Genomic DNA, 25,222 nt, shown 5'->3' with positions numbered 1-25,222 from the left:
GCAGTGGCAATTTTAGATACAAAAAAAAATTTAAAAAGCAAACTATAGACAACAATACTGAAAAGCTTAATCAGATTAGTTTTTAGAAAATGAAATTAACTCTTCTAATGCCATTTTACAGGAAGAAACTTGCCCTGGTATATCTGAGAAGCGCCCTGAATAGAAGCTTGGATGCACACAAAGGCTGGGTTTAAATTTTCTAGATCACTGAAATCCTTTCAAGCAAGAGTATCAGAAATGTAGCCATTTCCAGAATAGCAGACCTTTCTCACACTTTACCTTGTTTATAAATTCACGTCTGATAAGCAACATCTCTAAACACATTTTCTTTGCACAATACACAGCTGAAATGGAAATTGTTTTGTCTCGGGAAGTGAAGTAAGGACTCAGATATGACAGCTTCATCTTTTTCCTCCCCCTGCCTCCAGGGACAGTGGAAATCTCTAAATCTCCTCATTGGAATTCTGTCACCACTGTTACACAAAATATCCCAAATAGTAAAATAAAATCACTGATTTAAGTATCTAAAAGATACATGGAATACACAACTCTTTCCATGGGAAACTATGCTGACCATGATTTTTATGTAATCCTTCATTTATTTTGGACCAAATGATTTACCAGCTGGTGAAAGATGAGAATGAGCAGGAGAAAAGGTTTTCCCCAGGACTGAGGGGCAGAAGAGAATTGGTACAACTAGAGGAAGATTGCATAAACATAGCTTGTCTAGAACAACATTTCTCCTCAAGATGATGTTTCCACACAATTCTAAATATCTGCTATTAGACAAGTTGCTCTGCAAAGTAGCTATTACTATCAAAAAACACAGTGGAATCTGTGGTTTATTCTAAATGCCCATGAAATAATGTGGAGTCTCTCAGTTGTATCAACAGGCTTTTTGTTCAGGGCCTATGGCTTCTTTATTTTGTGAAACAGGTGACACATTGAGCAATTTAGAAAAGATGAAGCCTGGCATTCCCCACCTGCAAACCATCTGTATCTAATTATCACAACACTAATTAGAATCATTATCAAGAGAGATTGAAGCAACAAACCCTGACTCTTACAGTACACTTTGCTCTTTTGGAAAGACAGGCAAGTTACAAGGCAGCTTAAATGAATTTGTTTCAAGATCTGACATCAGCTGCAGAAGTGATATCTGTCTTGTGCTGTGACATCTTGAATTTTTCATTGGAATAATACTATACAGGCTGTGTGGGGAATAAAAAATATTTTTCAAAAAACTCAGTGAACAACATCATAATTTCTGATAGTCATGTGCACCAAAATGAAAATACTCATTTTCTACAAGAACAAAGCATGTCTTGGGAAGTTGTTAAATGAGATATAGTCTATGCATGATAAGATTTCTTCTGTGCACATTAAAACATTGCCCTTTTCAACTGTTGAAAACCAGTAAAATCAAAGAAGCTGTTTCTTTTCCAGAGTAAGTACAAGTATGTGTTATATATACAACATTTCTTTTACTCTTTCTTAAAATAGTTCAGATTTATACAAACACATTCAAATGTATAAAGAAACACAAATAATTTCTCAACGGACTCACACAGAAAACATCATTAGTGTTGTGGGATACTTGATATGCTTCTTTCTGCATAGGTAAGGAAAAGTGTTCCTCTGATTATCTCTGAAAAAATCATTGTACAACATTTCTCTTGCTCTCAAGACACACATACATGCAATACTTCCTTTCTAATAAAAGGAAACCTTGGTTTCTGATGAAAAGCTAATTTCATTTTTATTAGCTTCTCTGGAACTAGCAAGCACTTAGAAGTTAATCCTTATTCACATTTTTCCAATAAGATGCCGACTACTACTTGGGACAAAAATGTTGATGCGGTTGGAATGAATCAAGACACTTCTAGTAAACTGATTCATGCCAATTTATATAAATATCCTGCTTGAAAGTCAGAAAAGTACATAATATTTTGCTTTTTTCTTACACCAGAACTGAACTGCACTTTCTAATGTTAGACAGTAAAATTCAGGAAGGACATTCTCATTAAATATGTATTATATATATGTATATATAACCTACATTCACCTTTCACTTCCATCTTGAGGAATCAGAATAGAATATCCTGCACAGTTTTGGAAAATATTTTGCCAAGAAAATGCCCTTTAGACAGAGAAAAGCATTGATTAATGAAATACCTTGAAATCCATCAAAAGTAATTTTTTTAAGACTGTAAAAATTAGTATATTCAAATTGTGACTTATAAAGTAATTTCTATTTTTCTCAAAGGACCATTATCAGCATGATCACAGGAAAAAAAAATTAGTGCAGTTTGCTGGAATGAGATAAAACAGAATAGGATGAAAAAATGAACCTCATAAATCTTCCCATCCTTGAAATGTGCAAAAATACAGGGGCTTTGTAGAGAGGAATGCTGAAAGCATGACTTCTTAATAAACATCATCTCCATAGAGAATACATGGCAACATTAAGCAATTATTCATTAATAGAGCAGATTAGAAAAAATTATTTGGGCTTTTAAAATTTCTAGTTTCAATTTTTTTTGCTTCTGTATATTTTAAAAAAAAAGACATAATGTACACTTGCATTGTACTTTTTCTAGAAGAAGTAATGGCTTCAGGATATTAGATTTTTTTTTTCTGTAAACTTTTATTTCTGAAAATATTTGCATAACAAATTTCTCATTTGAAATAACAAAGTTCCATCCTGTGGATAAAACAATGGACGGGGACTTTTTGAGACACCAATTACCATTTCAAAGCTTTATCTGAGCTTCACTTGTGTATGCACAGCCAGCAATGCCTGTGCCCCAATCCCAGGCCTATAAGGCTTCAAAAATTATGTTTGAGTAGACAGTTCAATCATGCTGCCTTTCTAAGGATGCTTCCCAAAGGACTCTCCTTAGCAGACAGCCTGGCTCACAGCTTCCCTCTTTAGGACCACGTGAGAAGCAATGTTAAACTGAAAACTGAGATACACAGCTATGGCTAATGGACTGTAAATCAAACAAAACCAAAGAAAATGAAGTTCCAGGGCCAAATCCTCCTCACTAATGCTCCACTTTTTGTTGAAGTCCTAAGGAACCTCCATAGTCACATAGGTTCTTGTTTGGAGCATCAAAATCCATCAGTAAGAATTCTCAAACCTGAGTAATGCCACACTGAAATAGTGAGAAGCAGGACCACAACTATTCTAGTTCTTTTATGGACTACATTTTTCCCTGTTACAGGATTTCTTTTGACCAGCACAGTGAGTGACCACAACAGCCTGTAACTATAATCATTGTGAGTACATTTGACAGCACCATTTCCTTGCTTTGTAGGTCACCTATATAGTTCTTGCAAACACAGTTGTACCAAATGTATAGTCTGAATTTTAAGATTTGTAACTGAATACAGTCAAGTAAACTTATTAACTTTTAAGGTTGCCAGTGTATCCATCAGTTCCAGCTGAATATGGGATTACTGAATAAGCAAATACAATGTGTGTGATCATCACATGAACTGCAAAGTATTAGGAAACCTAGAATGATATCCAAATCCCAAAGGCAAATCCAGAAATGGTCATCAATTCTATAGGCCAAAAATGAATGGAGCAGAGTGATGCACAACCCAGTGGTGACCCTGACAGCCCTTCACATGAAGTGAGGGAACAACAGTGAAGCCAGACAGAATTATGTATGGAAACAAATAGTTGGTCCAATTATCTTGAGTATTTTGCTTTCTGCACAGTCATATGACCTCTGATCACTACCAGTGTTATATTGATGTCCCTGTGCTGTAGAAATTACCAAGAATGAAATGGCTTCAAAGATTATGTTCATATTGGTTTTAATTTTTTTGGAGGGAGTTATTTTGCACTCCTAAAAATATTCACTGCTCTCCACCATATTGGAATACAGGGTGTACTGTGGCCCCACAGTATCTTGGGGGCTGATTTGAATGACAAAAACTAAACAAATGTGACTATTATGGTTCTGTTCTTCGCCTGTCGTTGTTCCTTACCCTCTTCCTTCTCCACACCAGGGTCATTTCTGAGTACATAAGGAGTGTCCACACTGGTTCCTCAGTTGGTGATCCTCATCTTCCTTCTAAAACTTCTCAATCTGCAAAAAGAAGCTTCTTGTCTAGTATAAACCATTCCAATCTAAAGTGCACTACTTCTACAAGAAAGCACACTTATTTCTCAGATACTACAAAAAACCCTCTTCTCTGCATGAATGTTCTTCTTTCCAGTTAGAGGGAGGGGAAAAAATAAATCATCATTTGATTCCTCTCTTCCCCACAGGGGAAGCGAAGCACACTCAGTGAAGATCATTTTTCACCTTCTCCTCTGATTTACCACAAAATTAATCAAAATGTGAGGTCTGATTTTACTTCTGGATTCCTTATGGCCTTATTATTAAAATAGAACTAAAACATTTAATAGACTTACCGTATGAAATTTTAACAGTTCTTGAATTCCATGAGACAGGGCCATGTGCTGTGCTTAATAAAGCACCAGCTAAGCCCCTGATCTCATTACAAATTCACTCAAGTGAACAGAGGAACCTGAGAAAGACAATAAGCAAATTTTCATTTAATTCTGGAAAAAAAGTTATATATTTCTATTTTTCCATTATAGATTCGCTCTTGATACATCTCCATTTCTTTCCAAGTTTAAATACTTCAGTCTTCAATGTCTTTGAACAGGAAGTTTTTGTCAACTGATCTTTCAAGGCTTTTTTCTTTCCAGAGGACACGGGGTTCTTAACTGGATTCCAGCAACTTAACCTTGCAATACAAAGATGGTTCAATGCCACTGAAGAAGAAAGCTACAGGTGCTGCACTCTGACTCTGCCCGTTAAATCCTGCCTTTGGAACCAGCAGTACACAGTAAAGGGAACCTGAAGAGGGAGGGAATCAGCTGTGTTCACTTGCAGGAGACAGGCAGGAGCATGAGAGTTTGAACACCAGATCTCTCAATGCACCTTGCACTTCTTTTGCAGGAATAACAAAGCAAAGACCAAATCTTTTGTAAGCAATGACAGGCCCTTGGCAAACCTCAGCCATTTGGAGTCACTGCACCCTTCAATGACATTCTTCCCTGCACTCGTAGTACAAACCCCACCTCCCTAAACTCGGTAATTTTCCCAGTTTCTCAACTTGAAGCACAGAATCTGTTAGCACTGTGCATCTTGCTGCTCTCATGACCTTTTTCCTTCCTCATACAGTTTTTGACCTCTGTCTATTAAATCATGTTGTTCCACACCTGAACTGTGCTGTTAAATGGAATAGAGCAGCGAAACCACGTGAGAACCTTCTTCATTCATACACCAAGCCCCTGATTATCTGCTAGAAAGCCTCTGCCAAACCTGGGGAACACAGAAGCTTTCCTGGGCTGTGCCTGGGAATGTGAGGAGAACCAGTTCAGAAGTCTGGTTGGCAGCTGGCAAGTCCTACTGAAATCACTGGAATCTCTTAGTATATTAATAGGCCCCACTTTGCAAACACATTTGTAGAAATATGGTCCAAATGCTAAAGAATCTACTACCACAATATTGATTTTGACAAAAGTTGTGGTATTTTCTCCTAGCTGGCAGATGGTGCTGTCTGAAATTCAGTAGCAAAACAATTCATGTAACTTGAGCAATCTCACTCCAGTGTGATTAAATAATTAGCAAAGTAACCTGGTAGCCAGAGCACAATTCCAAACCTTGTGAAACTGTCCCTGAATAACCTTGGAAAAATTACTGATCTGCTTTGCTGTCTAAAATAGAGATGACAGTATTTCCTTCCATATAGAAGCACCGTGCACCTGAACAGAGAAGACCCTTATGCAACAAGTACAGGCCATCTGGAACACAAAAGTTACACAAGTTCACTTGAAAAGTCACATTGTTAAAGGCTGTAAAGAATTGCTATTGCTAAGAAGTTAAATACTTTGCATGTGGTCTAATGCATATGGTTATAAGCAGTTTTCGATATCTTCAAATTGCCCATAGGAATAGAAACATTCATCTTAAAGATGAATTAACACTCTAAAATAAAAAGGATAGAGGAAACTAAAGTTTTTGTAAGACTTATTTTTCATTAACATAACAACAAAGGATAACACTCCACTGAATGAAATGTCTTTGTTCCTTTGTATACATTTTCCTGAGCCTCTTAAATTGTAAGGCTGAATATAGGATATTTGGGATTCTTTATTGAAAGTTAGATGCAGTTAAGCACAAAACTCATTCAGAATCACTTTTAGACAGTACAGTATAGTTCTTAATAGACATTTTATATAGTGTGCTTTTTGATTACTGGATTGCATAATTCTTGTTCACAATAAATAAAAAATAAAAAGAAAAAAAAATTGGACCTAGACTTATCAAGAAATTAGGACCAGTAACTATACAACCTGCCTGTGAAAAGCAACAAGTTTTATTGACTAAATACCTTTTTTATTTTTTAAACCAGAGGCTGTGTGTATAATTGTAAAACCTTTCCTTATAACAACACCAAATATCACTTAGATAGAAAAGAAGGTATTTGTGAACCTGGCCTTTATGGCCATTTCCTCTGAACTCCAGCATTGTTCAGAGCTCTTTCCAAATACCTACAACCCAACAGTCCCCCATATGTATGAAAAAAACCTCAGAGAAACTGAACTCTCAAGTGATTAAATTTTCACAGATGGGACCATATCTGAAATGGAGTTGCTTTTTACTGCAAAACATCAGAAGCAAACATCTGTTTCTAGATTTCACCTTAAATTGTTATACTAAAGGGAAAAAAAGGTGGGTGGGGGAGACCACCACAGTAGGTATAGAATACAGTCATATCCATAAAATGTTAAGACACATTCAGATTCCTAGAACTACCAGGAGTCTTTTTTTTTATAACTGGTATGAAACCGGTGTAAAAAACAATTCCATCTTCTAGGACAGAATATAGAGCACTTATATGTAGGTTAAGAGGCACTGTAAAAGGGTTTGCATTAAATTAGGTTACCTACATGGCTAAACTGCAACCAAATTTGGCAAAATTTCCAATTGTTCCAGGCATATTTTTAACAATCCAGAATTCTGCAACTGCATCTGCATACAGTTTTGGGGTACAATTCCATACTGTCACATCTTTCCTTTGATGACAAGGCTTTGATTGAGACCTCTTATGGCAAGGATCATTTCCTTCAAGTATGGATGGTATTCAAATCAAATAATGTTTCGAAGGGGGAGTCAGGAAAACAGAAGAAATAAATTTATTTTCGTAGAAACAGATGGAGAAAATGCAGAACATTGTTATATTTCATGAAACTGCTGTCTGTGTAAGAAATGAAGCACAATTTATTATGTATTCATTTTGCCCATCTGCTAAGTTTGTCATTAAGACAATGAATTCAGTTCATTTCCTTCACTCCCCAGCTAAGCAGTGCAATTACGGTTTTAGAACACAGCTACTGATAAAAGGAACTTTTTTCTATTATAGTCTGTATTCCAAGCATTTTCTCATTAAATAGCTTGAAGGGCTGTCTTCCTCTCTCTTATTTTCTCTTCTAGTGTTACCAACTTCTCTTCCATATTTTCAGACTTCCTCTCTCATATTCATCCAAATACTTATCTTTTTTTTTGCCACAGTATTGCTTCTGGTGTTCCTATAGCTTCCTGTAGCTGTAGTTCTGGAGAATTTATATGTATATAGAAATTTACTTAAAGGAAACAGATAGCTACACTGGGAACTGCTTGTTTAGGTCTCATTTTTTAACCAAAAAGAACAAACGCTTTTCTGCATATTAAATGGACAGGGAGTAGAGTTTAAAACCATCATTGATCATTGGAATTGATAGTTGTATTAAGTACTATCTTAATATTGATTTTTTTTCCCCTGGAATCACACTTGAAGAAATGTTTCTCAAACACTAAAGGCTTATGTACTATTTGTTAATAACTATCTGTATTAGAAGCAAATTATTTTAAAAAAAACTTTTAAAAGACTGTATGTTTTGACACTTTATTGAAGCATGTGTTTTAAGTAGGACTTGCTTTCTTCTCTTATCCTGTTCTGTATGTAGTTTCTGTTCAAAATTCTGATTTCTAGATTTCTAGATTCTGATTTCCAGAATTCAATACAATTTGGGGCAATTCTTTTTCCAACTGCCTTTCTAACCACATTAGAATATCTAATGGGATGGAAAACAAAAACATTATCACTCTTAATCCCACAAAAAGGCCTGTTTTGAGTTGTTGGGGTTTTTTTTCTTCTTTTGAAGGAACAGTGTATTTTTCTGTAAAATAGAACATTTTAATGAGGTTAATGTCAATTGTGAAATATGATAACTCAGTAAGACAGGACTTTTTATTGCTAATGCCTTTGTTGTTTACTAAGAATTTGTCTAACATGGAACAGTTGGTGCTGTGAGGTTTTTAATGCCTTGACAACACACAAGCCACTTGGTACCAACCCCACAGACAGTCTACCAGCACACCCAAAAACTCTCACCTGCAGGATTCCTTGCTGTAGACAGAAAGTATGTGGCAAAGATCACTGGCAGAGCAACTAGGAGGCTGCATTTCATATCCTGCTTTAGTGTGCTCAAAATTACCTGTGCTGACAAGCTCCAAGGGTCTGAGTAAATTCCATGATCAGGGCTGACTTGAGTAGGGTTTAGAAGAGATGCCATGAGAAAATGCATCTGCCACAAGATCACATGGAGCTATAATCTGAAACTGCCTTAGGCCTATGTGATGTGAAGTATGCTTGCTGACCAGAGCAGCGGAGTCTTTGAACTTCATTGCAGCAAACTGACTTCTTTCTCAAATGACCTGATCATCCTCACTCCATCACTGTCGTGGAGGTGAGAGGTTGTGGGTAATAAATGATAATAACTGATAGATGTTGTCTCCTCAGTGGGGAATCCCTACAGTTCAGGCATAAGCATGGCAAGAAATAGGATCTTCTCTTCTCTAACACTTGCAGCATAAGCAGCCAGAATAGAAGACAGAATGGCAACCATAACATCATCCTGATCTGGCTTTACAGAGCACCACCAGAGTTACACAGAACTTGTGTCACTGCCAGTGATCAACAGCAAGCCAAAACAGAGACAATTTGGTCCCATCTATAATTTTCTTCTGCCCTTTTTATTATTGTAGTTCTATTACAACACAAAGAATAGTAGGAATATTTATGTATATGCTGTTTAGGAATAAAAAAACCAAGCACACATTTCAAAACTGACGTAAGATTACTATTAACATAGTTAATGGTATGGTTTCTGATATTCAAAGTCTTGGGCCTTGCTCACATCTCATCTTGATCTGTATGGTGATCATTTGTCACAGATACAAGGGGGCTGTAATTAGCAGCAGCATCACAACCCCAGTTTTGGTAGTACAAGGGTAGAGCTAGCAGCTTTTGTCAGCATAATTAGGCACAAATTATACCTCAAATGCCAGAGTCATGTTTGTAGAAGCTTGGTTTGGACATCAAGCCAGACCATCCAGCTTTTCAGCAATCCTGTTTTGGCAGCCACTCTGATATTAAGAGCTCCATCTTTGCCAATTCTGACTTTGGCTTTATTACCAGGCATTAAATATACTATTCCATTAACTCCCTGTGCAAATTCTCCAACAATAAAGGCTGTAAATGTAAAAGTATTTGCAACAAAGTGAGTAGGTGGTCTATTTCCACAAAAAAAAAAAGAGAGAGCAAACTAACACTCAAACCAAAAAAAAACCACAATACAAATCATACCTACTAACATACTAAAAGCACATTATTCTCTCAGGATAATGTGCTCCATATGGCTAAAACAATAAGGATCAATCTCTGTACATCAAGGAAATGGTTTAACACGATTGACGTACACTGTTATTGACAAAAATGATTCACATTAAATCATTTTCAGCAGTTCCAACTAATATATGCTAGCCACAAAGTTTTCTAATTGTAATCAATGTGCACACTCCATCGATTCAGTTCAGAAGCATTCTTTGTTAAGCTTTTTAGCTGTTCTGACAGAATGCCTTCAAAAAAAGAACTTGAATAAGACAATTACAAATTGTGCTAAATGTCCTTTTCCTCAGTACTTACATCTCTAATCTATACAGTTATCATTACAGATGTAAGAGTAGCAGTGATCACATAAAACTACCAAAATAACATTCACAAAAGCAAGAAAATTCATAATTAAGGTTGATACTTCCAATTCATTCTCTCCACCCTAGATGCTACCACTTCCAGAGCTTGGCAAATTACCCACTGTCTGACGACTGAAGCTGCATCCCAGGATTCAATAGAGACTGAGAACAATCTTAGTTTGGAGTCCTTACACTTTGAACTGTACTTGAAATTATATCCATCAGTAGTTGCTCACGTGACACTTAAGATTTGCTTCTCAGTGAACTGTTTTTCCATTCACAGTATCCAAAATAGCCTTCTGCATTAACAACAGTTTTAAATTCTGATTTCATGCAGGTAGATGTTAGCTATGACTCCATTTCTATTGTGCATCTCATGCATTTATTCCTCTTGCTTACCTGGTACCCTACTCACCACTGAGGCCTGAACAGTGTCCTCAGAGTTCTGCCAGGTAAATATTGTTACCTGGAGTTAAAACGATTTTAGGAAGTCTGATTACAAAAACTGTTTCTTTTTTTCCATTATGAACTGGCATTTTTCATGCAGCTTGATTACACCCAGATTTTTCCAAATATATTTAAAGCCAATGAAGAATGAAGCAAGCAATATGTTTTAACCAAGATGAGGTATTCAAACGATTTATCTATTTGTAAAATACGAGTCAGACACTTTTTCAGAGGACAAATGAAAAACTTGGGGGAAAAGAAATCAGACGATTCTCAGGTCTGTGTAATACCCATTAAATGCTGATATTAGAAAAAAAGGACTGAAACTATCCTCATGGTTTCCCTCATCTGTTTTTGTTGTTCCACCATATTGATTAAAGAGAATTAAGAAATAAAGCTTGGATCAAGGGTGAAGTTACTTGACAGGATTCCTTGCATCAAAGTGACAAGAAAAAAGCAGGCAAAACCCAGGTGAGGCCAGAAACAGCAGGCTCAGGCATTGGTGTTACACTTCTAAATGGCTGGTTTAGCTGTTAAATGCTGAAGCTAAAAAAAAATGGTAGGAGAAATATGCCTATTTGAAGAGCAACGTAAGCATGCCTTTCTTTCACCAAAAGGCAGGGAAAATACATTATTGATTTAAACAAGCTGACCTCACTATTCAAAGTGCTGAAGGACTTCATCGATTAGACGGTTAAATATGAGATTGGCAGAAGTTATGATAAATTCCAAAAGGAAGATTATTATTTCAAGCAGGTTGAGAGTCAGGGCATTCATTCACTACATAAAATTTCTACTGAAAAAAATTTTGCAAGAGTAATACCTTTGAATTTTGCTGAACTGCAACAGTGAGTGGGAAAGAGTGGAATCCCACAGGCCCTGTTATCTAAAGCTGGCTCAGCCATCAGACACAAAATAGTTGATTAATGGGGTAATTGTTAGAACTATTATCAGATCCCATGGCAAAATAGGATGCCCAGACCTAATTTGTATTATGCAAAATTAAAATATCCTTTGACAAACTTCCTGTAAACAAATTTTTCTGGAGTCAAAACTCTCACATCTTAACTTAATTTGGGATTACCGAGTCTAAAACCTTTTCTTTGTGAAGGACAAACATAATTTACCAATATTGTTGTTAAGTCATGGAAAAAAATGACTTCTCTGATAGAATTCAGAATTCACAAGGATACATATTTATTGTATTTATTACTATTTCTGATAAATGAATGAAAAGCAACTGCAGTTTCCCTGTCCCTTGGGCTCTTTGCACCCTGTTCATGCCCAGTCCTTGTCAGCCATTCTCAGCACACAATTGAGATAAGTGGGACTACTCCTCACCCTGCTCCAACCAAGAACTACATAAGAGATGAAAACCAGCCAAGTTAAAGGTCACTCCAAACAAAAAGTTTAGCAGAAGTGTTAAAAACATTTTCTGTCTTCTGTAAAAATAATCTTCTCCAATACGGGAGATAATAATCGTCATAATACACTTATCATGACGCAGTATTTTCATACCTTGACTACAAGAGATGAAAGTGTATACGAAATTTCATCATGAGGAAAAAATTTGTATCGAGGAAAGAGTATTAAGATATTAATGAAAATTAAACAGACAACTCATCCATGATTAAAGGGTACTTTTCCTCATTATTCAGCATTAAAAGTAACACTTAAAGTGTTAAAAACTGGCATTCCAAGTGAACTCTGTGGAGACTGATTCTCAGCTTGCCCAGTGACAGGACAGCTGAGGGCAGGGTGTAGTGGCTACATGAGCACACCCTTCCACTCACTCTTGGAAAACAATGCTAATATTGCTGCAGTGAGAATTCACTAAAACAGGTTGCTTATTCAAGGATAAACATTGAGTGTCAGTAGCCTGGAACAGAACTAAAGTGAAATCATCTTAGCTTGGTTACAATTTTGTGAAAATATTTAGTGCATACACTTTTCTCAAACTGTTCCATTGCTTTGTAAATTAAAGCAGACTTATGAAAGGTTCTGCTAGAATACTGATGAACACAAAATGAACATTATTTTCTGGTTCATTTCTTGATACTGAAATATTTTCCACAAAGCAAAATACATTTTTAAATGACTCCTGAAAGAATAAGCTATTTTCCAGGTATCAGTAAACAAATGTGGTCGTGCCATTTCAAGTTACTGGTTTCTGCAGCAGGTCTCCAGAGCCTCAGTTTCTTTCTTATGCCTTCAGACACAATCTTTTTCTTTTTTTTTTTTTTTTGGAGTTGGAAATCAATCAATTAATCTTTGAAATTACAAAGACTTCGTTTGCATTATTTCTGCACCAGTGGAAATAACCCATTAAAATCAGATTTTAGGAGGTAACATTACGAGTTTTGTTTCCAGCAAATAAGAAAACAGCTGAGAGTCACATTTCCCCCCTTTTCCTTCCACAGGCAACAGCTTTCCCTTATTGCTTTTATTCACCAATATTGTCCTATGAGTTATTTTGTTTTGCTGGCAAGTATACCCCCTCCCCTACCAAAAAGATGTGCAACCTATTTATGACTCAAGCCATTTTGTTTCTAACAATGACAAAATACCTACTTTATATCATGTCCTACTGCACAACTATTGAGAACACAACATTTGAGCTGCACATCTGTATTCTTAAAGCCTAAAATTAGCCCAATTTTTCATATGACAATAATTATATTAGCATAATTTCTCCGCCCTTGAATGATAACATCTTAATGTTATCAAGCTAATTTAAATGGTTGGAATTATAGACTTTTATAGATCATTAAAACTATTAAAGAGACCAAGCTAGGCCATTCTTGATCCAAAATTACAACATATCAGTCACCCTTACTATGGTTTGAATACAGACCCAAATAATCTGATTTAATTATTTCCAATTTGCTCATTTCTATTCCTTTACACTTTCGTGATCTCCATATTATTATATCTGTTGCAACCACAAATGTTATACACATAGCAGCTGATATTAAAGAACTGTATAAATATTTTTGGTTCAGTAAAATCTGTTGTAGGCATTCACAAAATGCTTTGGCAATTACAGTCTGAAAATACAGTTTGAAGGTGTAATAACCAACTTGGAAAAAATGTTAAGCTGATGAAGAACATCACTGAAACTGATATTTAAGTTAAATAGCTCAGATATTCTTAGTTATATGTTTATATCACTGAAATTAAATATGCTAAGCACTTTTCTTTCCTGAAGTCTACACAGTAGGAAACACAAACATTAACTTTCTGGGGAGTTAGAATATTTTAGAATATCTGTTTTAATGCATCAGTGCTCCTACATTTTGTTCTGCTTATTTTTCTCTACATAAACCGTAAGTATGCCTTTTATCTTTTGAAATTTCTACTTTATCCACCAAATGTGTGTCACAGGTCCTCAGTCCCTACACTCCCGAGAAAGGCTGTGTGAACCATACAACATGTGATGCTTTTTTCCTGCTCCTCCTCCTCCTCCTCCCCCATGCCCACGGGCACCAGCACTGCTGAGAACTGCTCCCCTCCTCACCTGTTCGGAATCCACTCCATCCTCTGGCTCCCCTCTCCTCAAGGTTCTTCCTCAGCTACCTGGGGAGAAATAGCAATTCCTCCTGTGCTTCCTCACCCTCTTCTCGACCAGAAGGAGAAGGCTGAAGTAAGGCCACCCCAAACCGCAGGGTTGTTCTGCTCCCTCGCCTCAGAGTCACTCGGGTAAGGATGTTCTTTCAAACTTATCCCAAAGCACTGCCTAAAAAATGACTGCCTAAAAAATTTTCCCTTCAGAAAAGAAGAGGGAATACATGGCAGCCGACACAAAGGGGCACCCACGGTGTGGTAGGGGCTTCCACAACAATTCCTCTGTGCCCCGAGAGGTGCGCACAGGGCGGGCACCATCCCTGCCCTCAGGCGGGCACCATCCCTGCCCTCAGGCGGGCACCATCCCTGCCCTCAGGCGGGCACCATCCCTGCCCTCAGGCGGGCACCATCCCTGCCCTCAGGGCAGAGCACAGGGCGGCTCCTTCTCTCCCCCAGGTGAGAATATCCCCCAGCTCATCACCCCCGGCGGGCGCAGCAGGGACGGCCGCCTCTCCCTCGTGGCTGAGTGGCTTTCCGGCGCAGCAGGGATGGCCGCCTCTCCCTCGTGGCTGAGTGGCTTTCCGAGAGAGCTGCCGGGAGCCCCGGCACAGCCCAGCGCCAGCCGGAGGAAATTCGCCCTTTCAGGTACTTCCCTCGGGCTTCCCAAAGCGCAGAGCGGCCAGTGCGAGCCCCAGCCGCCCCTCACGCCTTCCCCCGCCTCGGGCAGGGCCCTGGTGGCTGCTGAGGGAGGAGCACACCAGCTCCCTTCTCAGGGTCTGATCTTCCCACCTCATTTCTTTATGCGGTGGGACTCTGCTTCTCCCTGGTTGTGTCCTGTCTGCTGTTTGACAAGGTGGACAGGAGTTTGGGCAGGTGTGCAGCTCACTCACCACCGTGGCTGGTGTTCCTGCTTGCCCAGCCGAAGCTTTTCAATGACTGTGGAAAGAGCAGCCTCCAAGAAATGTCTTACAGGATCTGCACATACACATCCTGTTGTGCACCTGATGCCAGGCAGAGAGCTCAACACAGGAACAGCCAATTATATGTGTAGGGGGGGGGTTTGCATTTTTAATTGAATGAGGTGTATGTGCAAATGGTATATTGCACATTGGGACAGTTTGGGATGGAAAGGTCAAAAGCTGAGAACTGATGCAGCAGAAAAATGGATTTGAGGGTCCTGAATAAAACAGATCCAGATTCAGTAGGGCTGCCAAAGGCTGCTTATGTGCAGCCTGCCTGCACTGTCACCTGCACTGTCACCTGCACTGTCACCTGCTCCTGAGCATGGGGCACAAACTGGAGTTGGGCTTCTCACCTCGCTGAGCCCCTTCCCTCCCCGCTGTGCCAGTGGTGACACACCACTGTAAGGTGAGGCCACAGCTTGGGCACTGCTCTCCCTGCCGTTCCCTGCAGTTTGCTGCACAAGGATCTTGTACAACAAGTTACTTTCCACTTCCTCAGGTATTCCGGCCCTTCCAGGAGTTGCTCCAGTGCTGTGGTTGCTCCTGCTGCCTGCCCACATGGGCAGTCCTGCAAACACTCTGGCTCATCACTTGTCTGAGGCCATATCCTGCACCTCCAAGCACCTTCATTTTCCCCAAGCCCAGGAAGAACCCACCTTCTGCTTCAGTTCCTGGGATTCCCTAGGTACAGTTTTTGCATTTTCCTTACTGTTTACACACATGGTATTTTACTATCCTGATAAACTGTTTGATTTATTTTTTTGATGTATAAATATGTAAATCTCAGTAGGTAGGTTGCATAAGGTGATGCATAGGAAGCTCTAGATATTTTAGGTGCAATAGAATGAAAATTATTCCAGCTAGAATAAAGTTGTTCGGTTTTTTTCTGGTGGTTGTTTGGTTTTTTTTTCATTACAATAACTAGTGTCCTATTTAGATTCTGGCAATGACATGATCTCTTCAATAGTTAAAAATCTTGGTATTTCCTCCTTTTTATATGTTGAGCAAAAATTTCTGCACTGACAAAATCATAAATGTAAATAAAATGTAACAATAGAATGCTATTTTGTTTCAACTATTCTCTTTAATTCAATAGAAATACATGTGGGCTATGGAAATGCTGTAGGTAAGCAGATATCTTGATTAATTGCTGAAAAGATGCAAGCCTTGAAAAAGAACATTCTTCAAATAAATAGGTTTTCCTTCTTCAGTATTAATAATTTATTTCTTTGTCTGGCATACCCAGGTTTTTTCCCCTGAAAGTATCATCTCTCTCTTCCATTGGCAGGCCCTTCCTTTGCCTTTGCAATTTGATTTATTATTGCCAACTTGGTGTTCTGGACTCCTTATCCTCTGTACTGTTGGGGTTTAGTTTTGGGAGTTTTTTTGGTGGAATCTTGTATTTTAAAAAGGTATAAAGTTGTTGTGTTTGTTTTTTTTTCCTGACAGTTATTGAATTGATACTTTTGCCCAGAGGGGAATCAAATGAGTTCAAAAGAGTGGTTTGTGAATCTGGTTTTTGCTTGGGTGAGCAGTTGTAGTAGTGGAGAATGCTACTGGCTCTCAAGGTTAGAAAATGGAGGTGTGCTTGTTCTGGGTTTGCTAAACTTAAAATATATAATCCATGTAAGAAACTCTCATCACATTTCCCCATGGTGATTCAAGTCATTTGGATAAAAAGTATACCTGCTGTTCTTTTGATTACAGCAGAGGAACTCAATTTGAAAGAGGTTTTAAATTCAAGACCTACAACTCTCAGCCTGTGATGCATGTCTCAACTTCAGATCACGAAACCAACCTGCTCCAGACAAATTCCATTTAAATAATTTGCAATTCAAAATTGTGGGAGTTATTTCAGGCTATAAAGTTCACACAATTCTTACATCAAGAATCTGTGAATAGTTAAAGCAAAAATAATTGAGTATTATTTGACAGTGCTTGCCAAATAGCCCAGGAAGAACTTATTTATACGAAATTCTGAAATAGTGTTTTGAAGAGACTGACTGAAATGTTTAGGCTTCTCTAATTGTCAGAGAGATTTCGTATTTGGTAATCAGATGATATACAAATGAGTCATACAGCAGTTGGGACTGAAATCTTTAAAGAAGAATATGAGCCTTCCCTATAACACACAAACAAAGAATGGGGTAAGTGTCCAAATGAACTCTGTTTGTGCAAAGTGACCCTGTGGGAACCCATCTCTGAGCTAATTGAAGTATGAGGGCTCTTTACTTACTTGTAAATACTTTATTTTTAATATTAAGCCCTGTTAGTAGAGTAACTGGCTTTAGGAGTTAGGCATGGAAATTCAGTATGACCCCAAAAGAAAGTAGTGACTCATTGTCCAGAATGTGGACTTTGTCTAAATAAATGACCATTGCACTTGTTGACACCCTAAAGAATTTTACTTGATAGGGATATTACGTTCCCCTACCCTCCTTTGCCATATTGTTAGTCTAGATATTTATGTATATGAGTGATTGTCAATATAGGTTGTATAAATAGCACAAATAATAAGTAAAACAGACAGAAAACAGGAAAATGGAGCTCTGAAAAAGCTGGTAATGACTGCAGAACCATTATGTAGAACACAGCAAGTTAATACAATTTTCAAAATTACAGTAATTTTCTTTCAAATCCATTTGGAGCACTCGTTCCATTTTTTTCTTTTTGCAAGACAGAATGCTCCTTTCATTTCTCTTAATTCCATTGTTCTTATCTATATTTCTGGGATGAGCATTACTTTTAACAACTGGCTCAGAGACACAAAGAAGAGATGCAGGTAGAAAATGAATTTTAGACAGAATTAAAGCACTGAAGTTTGAGCAGATGTGAAGTTGGATGTGCAACTCAAAGCTCTGCTTCTGTGCATGTGCAGAGGTATGCTTGGCATATAAGGACCATTTACCCCTTATATCAGTTCTTAGCTTCATAGATATCCTTAAACCAGTTGTTTCTCTGCCTAAATCCAACATACATGATCAGTTAGTGTATAAAAGCACACTGAAATCCAGCAGGAGTGGCTGGTGTACAAAATCCAGAAGCATTCTTATTCAAAGAATAAATAATCTTAAATTAAATCACAGCATTTGTGTAGAGGGCAAAAAGCTCAGACCTCCATTATCAGATGAATTTTTATGTTTGGTGACTCAGATTGCTCTGAGGAGATTCTAGTTTTAAAAACAAAACCAAACCAACAAAACCCCCAAACAAACAAATGAAAACAAACAAAAAAATCTAAACCCTGAGAGCCAGTCAAACACCAAATATCTAAATCTTAGGAGAATGCTGGGCTGGTGTAAGATTGCATCAAGTTTGCATCTACTTTGCAGTTTTGCATGAAAGGTGCAGGGTGACCTCATTAAACCAGGTTGTTCTTATGTTGAAATAATGCTGCTGAGAGATCCTGCTTCATATTTCATAGGATGTCCATTGCTGTTGCTTCCTAAATAACAGCTCTGAGCTTTCATGAAGTTGCTGCTGAGTGCAGTTTGTAGGTCTCCAGGTGGGTGTGGAGAGGGGAAAAAGCAAAATAACCATGGTGTGGAGTTCCTTTGACTGACAGTTCTTCCACCCCTTTGGCCAGCAGAGGTGGAGATGCTGTTCTAAAATACTGCATACTGCACAGATTTTTAAGAAATGGTTAGAAGGAATGTTTGTAGACAAAACTAGGGAAATAAGATGTGAGGGAGGACATCATAACTTCAGAAAACCTTGTAGCTCCTTAGATTTAGTGGCTTTGGAAAGTGGTGCATTATCTCTAGAAATTCCATTGAAAGGTTAATAAACCTATCATAATCTATGTTTTAGTTATCTTTTTCCATTTTGGAATATTATTTTCTTTGAGTTATCTGCATATTGCTCCTTCTGTGTCCTTGTAGATGATGCATAACAATCTTTAATTTTAAAATTTTACATCCCCTCAGTCTGTAAATAGCAGTTTGGCACCTGCGGCTTTTCCAGGACTAATTATGGAATTTTATTTCCTGATGCTTTAATCAATCTTGTGTGAGCTGTAAATGTCAGTACACACTTTTACAACATCTTTGCTGTTGGGAAGTCAAATAGTTGAACAAATTTTTAACAAGATAACTTCCTCTTCCCTTTCAATTTACTGTGTCTAAATATATGGCCAAATGCATCTGTCTGAAGTGACTTCAGTGATTTTAGTCGAGTTGTGCATTTCTAAGCCCTGTTTCTCTTGCATTCTGTCACCATTTTGTTTGTACTCCAGGTTGAGGTACAAGTGATTCAAGTGATATGTGTTTGTTCAGACTCCATATCCTCTTGTCTTTAGTTACAATGCCTTCAGGCTGGAGTTGCCCTTCTGATGTTGATGTAACCTGTATTTTTTTGACTCCAGAAATAAAAATAATGCTTCTGTCCTGTCACATCTGGAACAATTGCTAGCCAGAGTACTGCATAAGAGACAGCTTCTAAACTTGTGTCTCCTCAGGCTGTGTAACACCAGAATTATGAGAACTTCATGGCTAATGAGCTGCTTATTCTTAATGAAAACTATGTGCAAGCTTCAGTGAGGCCACTGAAGGCACTGGACCCCTTTGTATTCTAGAGAAAGCTTTCAAACCCTACCTAGTGTGCTTTTGAACTCTTCATGGGCAGAATCCTTGAAGCATTACATTTTCAGGAAATTGGTACAGTGGAAATGCTACTGTAGGAACTACTGGTGATCAATAAGCTGATGAACAGTTTGTTAAGCATTATACATAATGTTAAATTGTATGTATTGTCCTTCCAAAACCAACCAATCAATGAAAAAACCTAGAATTATGAACATATTTGCTTTGACTGATCCAAGCTTTTTACAAGGGAATAAACCTACTTTAAATATATATATAAATGTCTGGCTGACTGGAAATGTAGGTGGTACCTTTCCCTTCAGATGTGTTTGATATTTCTGTGCTAGCTCTAGAAGCCTCTTTAGGGGATTTAAAATACAATCCATAACTTCTGTGGTGTGGGCAAAAAATGTCTGTTTTCCTTTGAATGAATGTGTGCACAGGAAGGAAAATTAGTTGTCTTAAGGATATTACTTGTTAATAAATGTCCTGATTTAAGAACTTTGCAAAGCAAAGAACCAGTGTGGTGCTGCAAAATAAAGATCAAATTAATCTTTGAGAATTATTTTCCTTCAGCCTAAAGGATATTACTGATACCAGTTTGAATTCCAGCCCAGGTATTTCCATTCATCTAGTAGGTTAATAGTCTGCTTGTTTTGCCTTTCTAAGTTGGAAAATTAAGGGAGGAGATAAATCAGCATCTTTGAATGGTTTTATATTGTCACAGATTTACAGGAGAAACTTGTTATTTTTAGCAAGCCCCTCCAAGATCTCCACTTTCAGACACAATACACCTGCAACATCTCCTAAGAAATAGTGGGTGTGACTCAAAGCCAATTTTAATCAAGAATGATCTACTAATGCTAGTAGAGTAGCTGAAATGATACACCCAGATAAGAGTAAGCTATCCTAATGTGTGCAGTATAAGTTTTACCTGTATAATAAAATCAAGTACTCATAATTCAATTTGTTTGTTTGCCACACAACAAAGGGATTTGATTTCTTTCCTTAGAAGTAATGTTAGGAATACAAAAATAAAATTGTGAAACAAATGTCTGAGAAAGTGATCATGCTCTGAGAAGTAACCTGATGCCATCTAAACATTCCTGCATTATAATCTGTATTGCATTTTCAACCTTTAGCTTGTCTGAGCTGTGCCACACACTTAAATTCTATCCAAAATAGTATAATGATGGTATACTGTACTTTAGTATCTCCATGAACTTTAATTGTCCTGGAGGTATTTTTCTCCCTAATGATAGGGAGAAAAATACCTCCAGGACAGGCTCCTATTGCATAGGTTAGGGAGAGGCTAATGCTGGTCCTTTCCAGTCCTTCACCAACTGCTCCTTTCCTGCAATGTGTTTTCACCCTCTCTCAACAGCACAGTTTCAGGGGAACCTTCCAAAATCACTCCATGTGGGAGGCTACACATCTGTAGGGAACAGGGTAATAGAAGTCTGCATCACTGTTGGAATGATACTTCTATGCATAATTCCTACTGGATTTTTTCCTAGTTAACTTTACAAGTTTTGAAAAAAATATTCTATCATCCCAGCCATTCTTTGCTGGTTTTCAACTGGTGGCTGATCTGCATTTGGGGATTGGGCTTACTGGCTTGGGGATTTTCTCCTTTTTATTGCTGTTGCACACAAACAGTTCTCTTTGGTTGCTTTACTCTATGCAATTTGCTGTAGCTTTACCATGAAACCTAAAATAAGATTAGAGTAGGGTAAACTCATAAAGGTTTGTCTTTCAGGTCACAGGTAGCAAAGGACTTGTGGCCACATATAGAAGCAGTATGCCAGGAACAGCTGAATCCCTGGGTGAGGATGCCAGCAGCATTTTCCTGTTTCTATAAACAATGATCAGATTATAGATCCTCAGTTTTGGTTTTTAGATGTTGATATCAAAACATCTTTGCAAACCAAGTCTTGTAACATCCCTGTTTAGCAGATCTGAGTTTATTTAATAACTTGTTCAAGTCTTCTAGTAAAATATTCTACCAAAACAGTCAATTTGTTTCATGCTTTTTAGGTGTTCAAGGGGACTTTTGAAGAACATTGCCATACAAAAAATATGTTAACATCAAATATTTCAATAGCACTAGGGGTCCATGGGAATAAGATCAAAGATTACTTTTAGATGCCATGAGACTAGAAGTTAGACAGAGTTTTATGGTTCATGTGATGAATAGAAAAAACATGGCAGAAACTAAACCTGAAAAGCTCATGTCTGGGTCTGACTGTGATTTTAAATGAGACACACCGGGCCCCATCCGTGAGCTGTACTGCAAAGGACAGAGGATGGCAGGGCCATTCAACTTTTATCCTGTGGGGGAAGTAAAAAACAGTATTGTTTTTCATTTTGTTTCTTCCTGTGAGTTCTACAAAATGCATTTATATTGACACATTCTGAATGTTAAACATATTTTTGAATAAAATGAATTTGTGTCAATGTATATGAGATTTGCAGAGAAAGATGCTCACTTGCAGTTCTTCTAAAATAGCATATCTGCAAAGAACTTCAGAACTTTTGAAAGGTTACTGTCTGCTCCAGATTCCCTTTTTTTTTTTTTTTTGTTATATCTAATTGTCAGGACTTTATTTATTTTCCACCACATTTTTTTTCTATTTAATGGTGTTTTCATCTCTTTGGTGTTTTTTTCTTAATTACTCTTTAATAATAGTATCTTGAATGATTAATTTTCATACCAGTCTACTTTTAAAGCAGTGGTTTATAAGACAAGTGTTGCCATCCAGAGCATTTGGTGCTTTTTCCCTTCTCTTTGCTGCTAGTTTCCCTCAGTTGTGCTGGCACAGGTGTGTGTGCAGCAAGGCAATGGAGTGAACGAGGCACCAGCCCCAGGTACAGCCAAGGTGACACTTCCACAGACCCCTGAGCCAGCAGGGGCAGGACGGGCTTTGCTGCAAGAAAGGGAGGGGGCAGTGGGCACCTCTTGTTGTGCCCAAGCATTTGCACACAAAGCCGCTGAACACTGCAGTAGAAGAGAGTAGAACAAGCCAGCTGGGGGCCTAGAGGCTGTTCTGCTGCTTACGGGGTGTTGTGGATCCTCATCCTTTGGGTGAGGTGTCAGAAACTGTCTGACCTCACACAGTGGTTTGCTCCCAGGAAGAGCTGTAACACCCCCTCGTGGGTTGGCTTCAAAGCCGTCATTAGGAGCTGATTTGACTTGTTAAATTTTCCCATGAGAATCTTAGAGAAATATAATGAATATATGAAGAAATGTCTTGCTGATATTTTCTTTTTTTTTTAATGGCACCATGTAATACTGTGTCTTCAGCCCCAATGCTGGTTCCTGTCAGTTGACTGACATTATCAGCTTCACCATCACCAAGAGGTGTAGATGACAGATTAAGGGCATTCTGGCAACCTGTGAAGACTGAAAAGTGGGACAAAATGTTGCATACATGCTTTGTACATTAAGGTTTTATATATGACTTTTATGACTGTCATCACAAGTTTTTGCCCCTAAGGCTTGTATATGGATTTGTTTCGCTTTAATAAGTTTTTTTATTCTGTTCAGTATGACAGTGATGATGGCTAAATACTTGGTCACAATAGAGTAAAAAGGGTAAAAATCTGCTTTAAACTAAGCTTTCTATGTGTGATTGATGCAGCTGTTGATGTGTATTCATAGATACACAGCCCTGGATTATGCATGAACTAACACGTAGAACAAAAATGTCAGCTAAACTGGTATGGAATTTATGTACCACTCTGCATGAGAAAGGCCAGGATGGTAATGCAATTGCACTGTTTAGAGAATTCAGGTGTCAATGAAGTACTTTATGTGATGGGGTTTTTTGCCTCAAGTATTAAAAAACAAGCCAATGTTAAAAATAAAATATGTTTCATGTCACTGCAACATTAGAGAAGTGCTTTTTCAGATTTTACAGATGACAGCTCAGGTTCTGTTAAGTCAGGATGGATTGTGTCAGTCCCACTCTGTTACAAAAAGGATAGGAGTGATAAAAACTGACAGTATGCCGTGGTTGGGAAATAAAATCTAGTTTCCTCAAACCTGGAATGGAATGAATGCAAATTCTCCTGAAGCATTTTGGTACTCTTCTTGACACAGAGGGGACTCTTAAGCAGAAATAACTGCTGTTGTCTTGGATCTGATTTTCTGCTCTGTGCACCAAGTACGACTCAATGCAAATAATTCTGCTCTAGTGGTGCTAATGAGAGTTTTGTTTTACCTCTTTTTTCTGTGTTTAAGGCAGTCTTTTCAATAAACATATTCTAACTCTTCTTAATTTAGAATTTAAAGAAAAATTTCTTTGCACTTAAATAATTCTCCTAACCTGATTTTATTTTCTTATGCTACAATGAAATTTTCTTTCCAAGGTAGTTTTGCACTAACAAATGCAGCCATAGAAACAACTTAATGGCTCATTTTGTTCTTTGTCCTTTAATACTTCATTTCTTTTTTGTTTCTGCATATGTTCAGAATCTACAGCATGTCAAATACCACATTTCCTAGTTTTTGTTCAATAAAGATTTCTGTAATGTTAATGTTTTAAGACAAATCTCTTAAATCTTATTGTGCTATTCAGTCTTTGTGTTCTCAATCCTAAATCCATCGAGACACTTAAATTTCTTTCTTTTCCTTTCCCCAAGAATGACTCCTGTAGATTCTAGAAAATCTAGAAAAATACAGTATTGTGTTTTAATGTGTGCTATATCTTCTTGCACTTATTTTTGAACTGAGGTTGTCCTAATGATGGTATACAATGTACTAAAACAATTCCTTGTCAGCCTGTGAAGTCCTCCTTTGGTGCAGCTGGTTTTCTAATCAATGCTGGGACCTTTCATGTGGATTACCTGACTTGGTGTATTCCACAAGGAGCATTGCACAATTTGTTCTGTGTTTCTGGATGACACTGTCAGGAGTTTGCCTTGGGAGGAAGGTATGAACCTGTAATTCCAAGCACCTGATTTTTCTTGCCTCTGTGTCTTTGAACTGTTATTTGATCCCTCTGATTCTCCTTTATGTGGAATTTCTTCCTGGAGGTGCAACACCAGTCTTCTTTCAAGATTAATTCTAGACCTGGTGAACAGGGCAGACAGACCAGTGTGGGGCCTGAAGCAGCTCCAGTGATGTCCCAGTTAGTCTCTGAAGGAAGGCAGAAATGCAACTGCAAGGAAAAGTGTTCCCTGTCTATGTTGTGCTTCCTTGTGTACCAGGAACGTGGGTGCACACCCATGCAGGGCAGTCATGGCAGCTCTCCTTTCCTTCCTTTGCCTTGAGTGTTAAACACTCTGGTATTTGGGAATTTTGTTGTGTGTTGTGTGACAACAACGTGACACCTTTTGTAGAGACATCACCTCAGTGCCCTGTTTGCAGTGTGTAGCAAACTGACGTGGTGGCAGTGGATGCTGCAAAGTGCAGCTCACAGGAATGGGTTGCTGCTGAAAATGGGCTTTTTCGATGGTAAAAACTCCGAACTCGACAGCTGTGATTTAATAACAGCATAACAGGTGCTGCAGTTTGGGCCATTCTCAGTCTCTGCCCTCACACGTGGGCAGATTTGGAGGC

General features: G+C 38.0%; 1 protein-coding gene across 1 annotated transcript in view; it reads right to left on the bottom strand.

The window, feature by feature from the left end:
- Positions 1-14,027, bottom strand: part of LONP2 (lon peptidase 2, peroxisomal) — a 102,757-nt gene extending 88,730 nt beyond the window's left edge. The window contains exon 1 of the mRNA XM_029965554.1: positions 13,982-14,027. Within this exon, the coding sequence (XP_029821414.1) occupies positions 13,982-14,027 (46 nt within the window). The remainder of the gene's footprint in view (positions 1-13,981) is intronic.
- Between the last annotated feature and the right edge of the window lie 11,195 nt (positions 14,028-25,222).

Source organism: Manacus vitellinus, unplaced genomic scaffold (genome assembly GCF_001715985.3).
Source record: "Manacus vitellinus isolate BGI_N305 unplaced genomic scaffold, ASM171598v3 scaffold_10_pilon, whole genome shotgun sequence".
In the NCBI taxonomy this organism is placed as follows: domain Eukaryota; kingdom Metazoa; phylum Chordata; class Aves; order Passeriformes; family Pipridae; genus Manacus; species Manacus vitellinus.
Note: the sequence above shows the minus strand (reverse complement) of the source record. Positions and strands in the feature narration are given on the sequence as shown.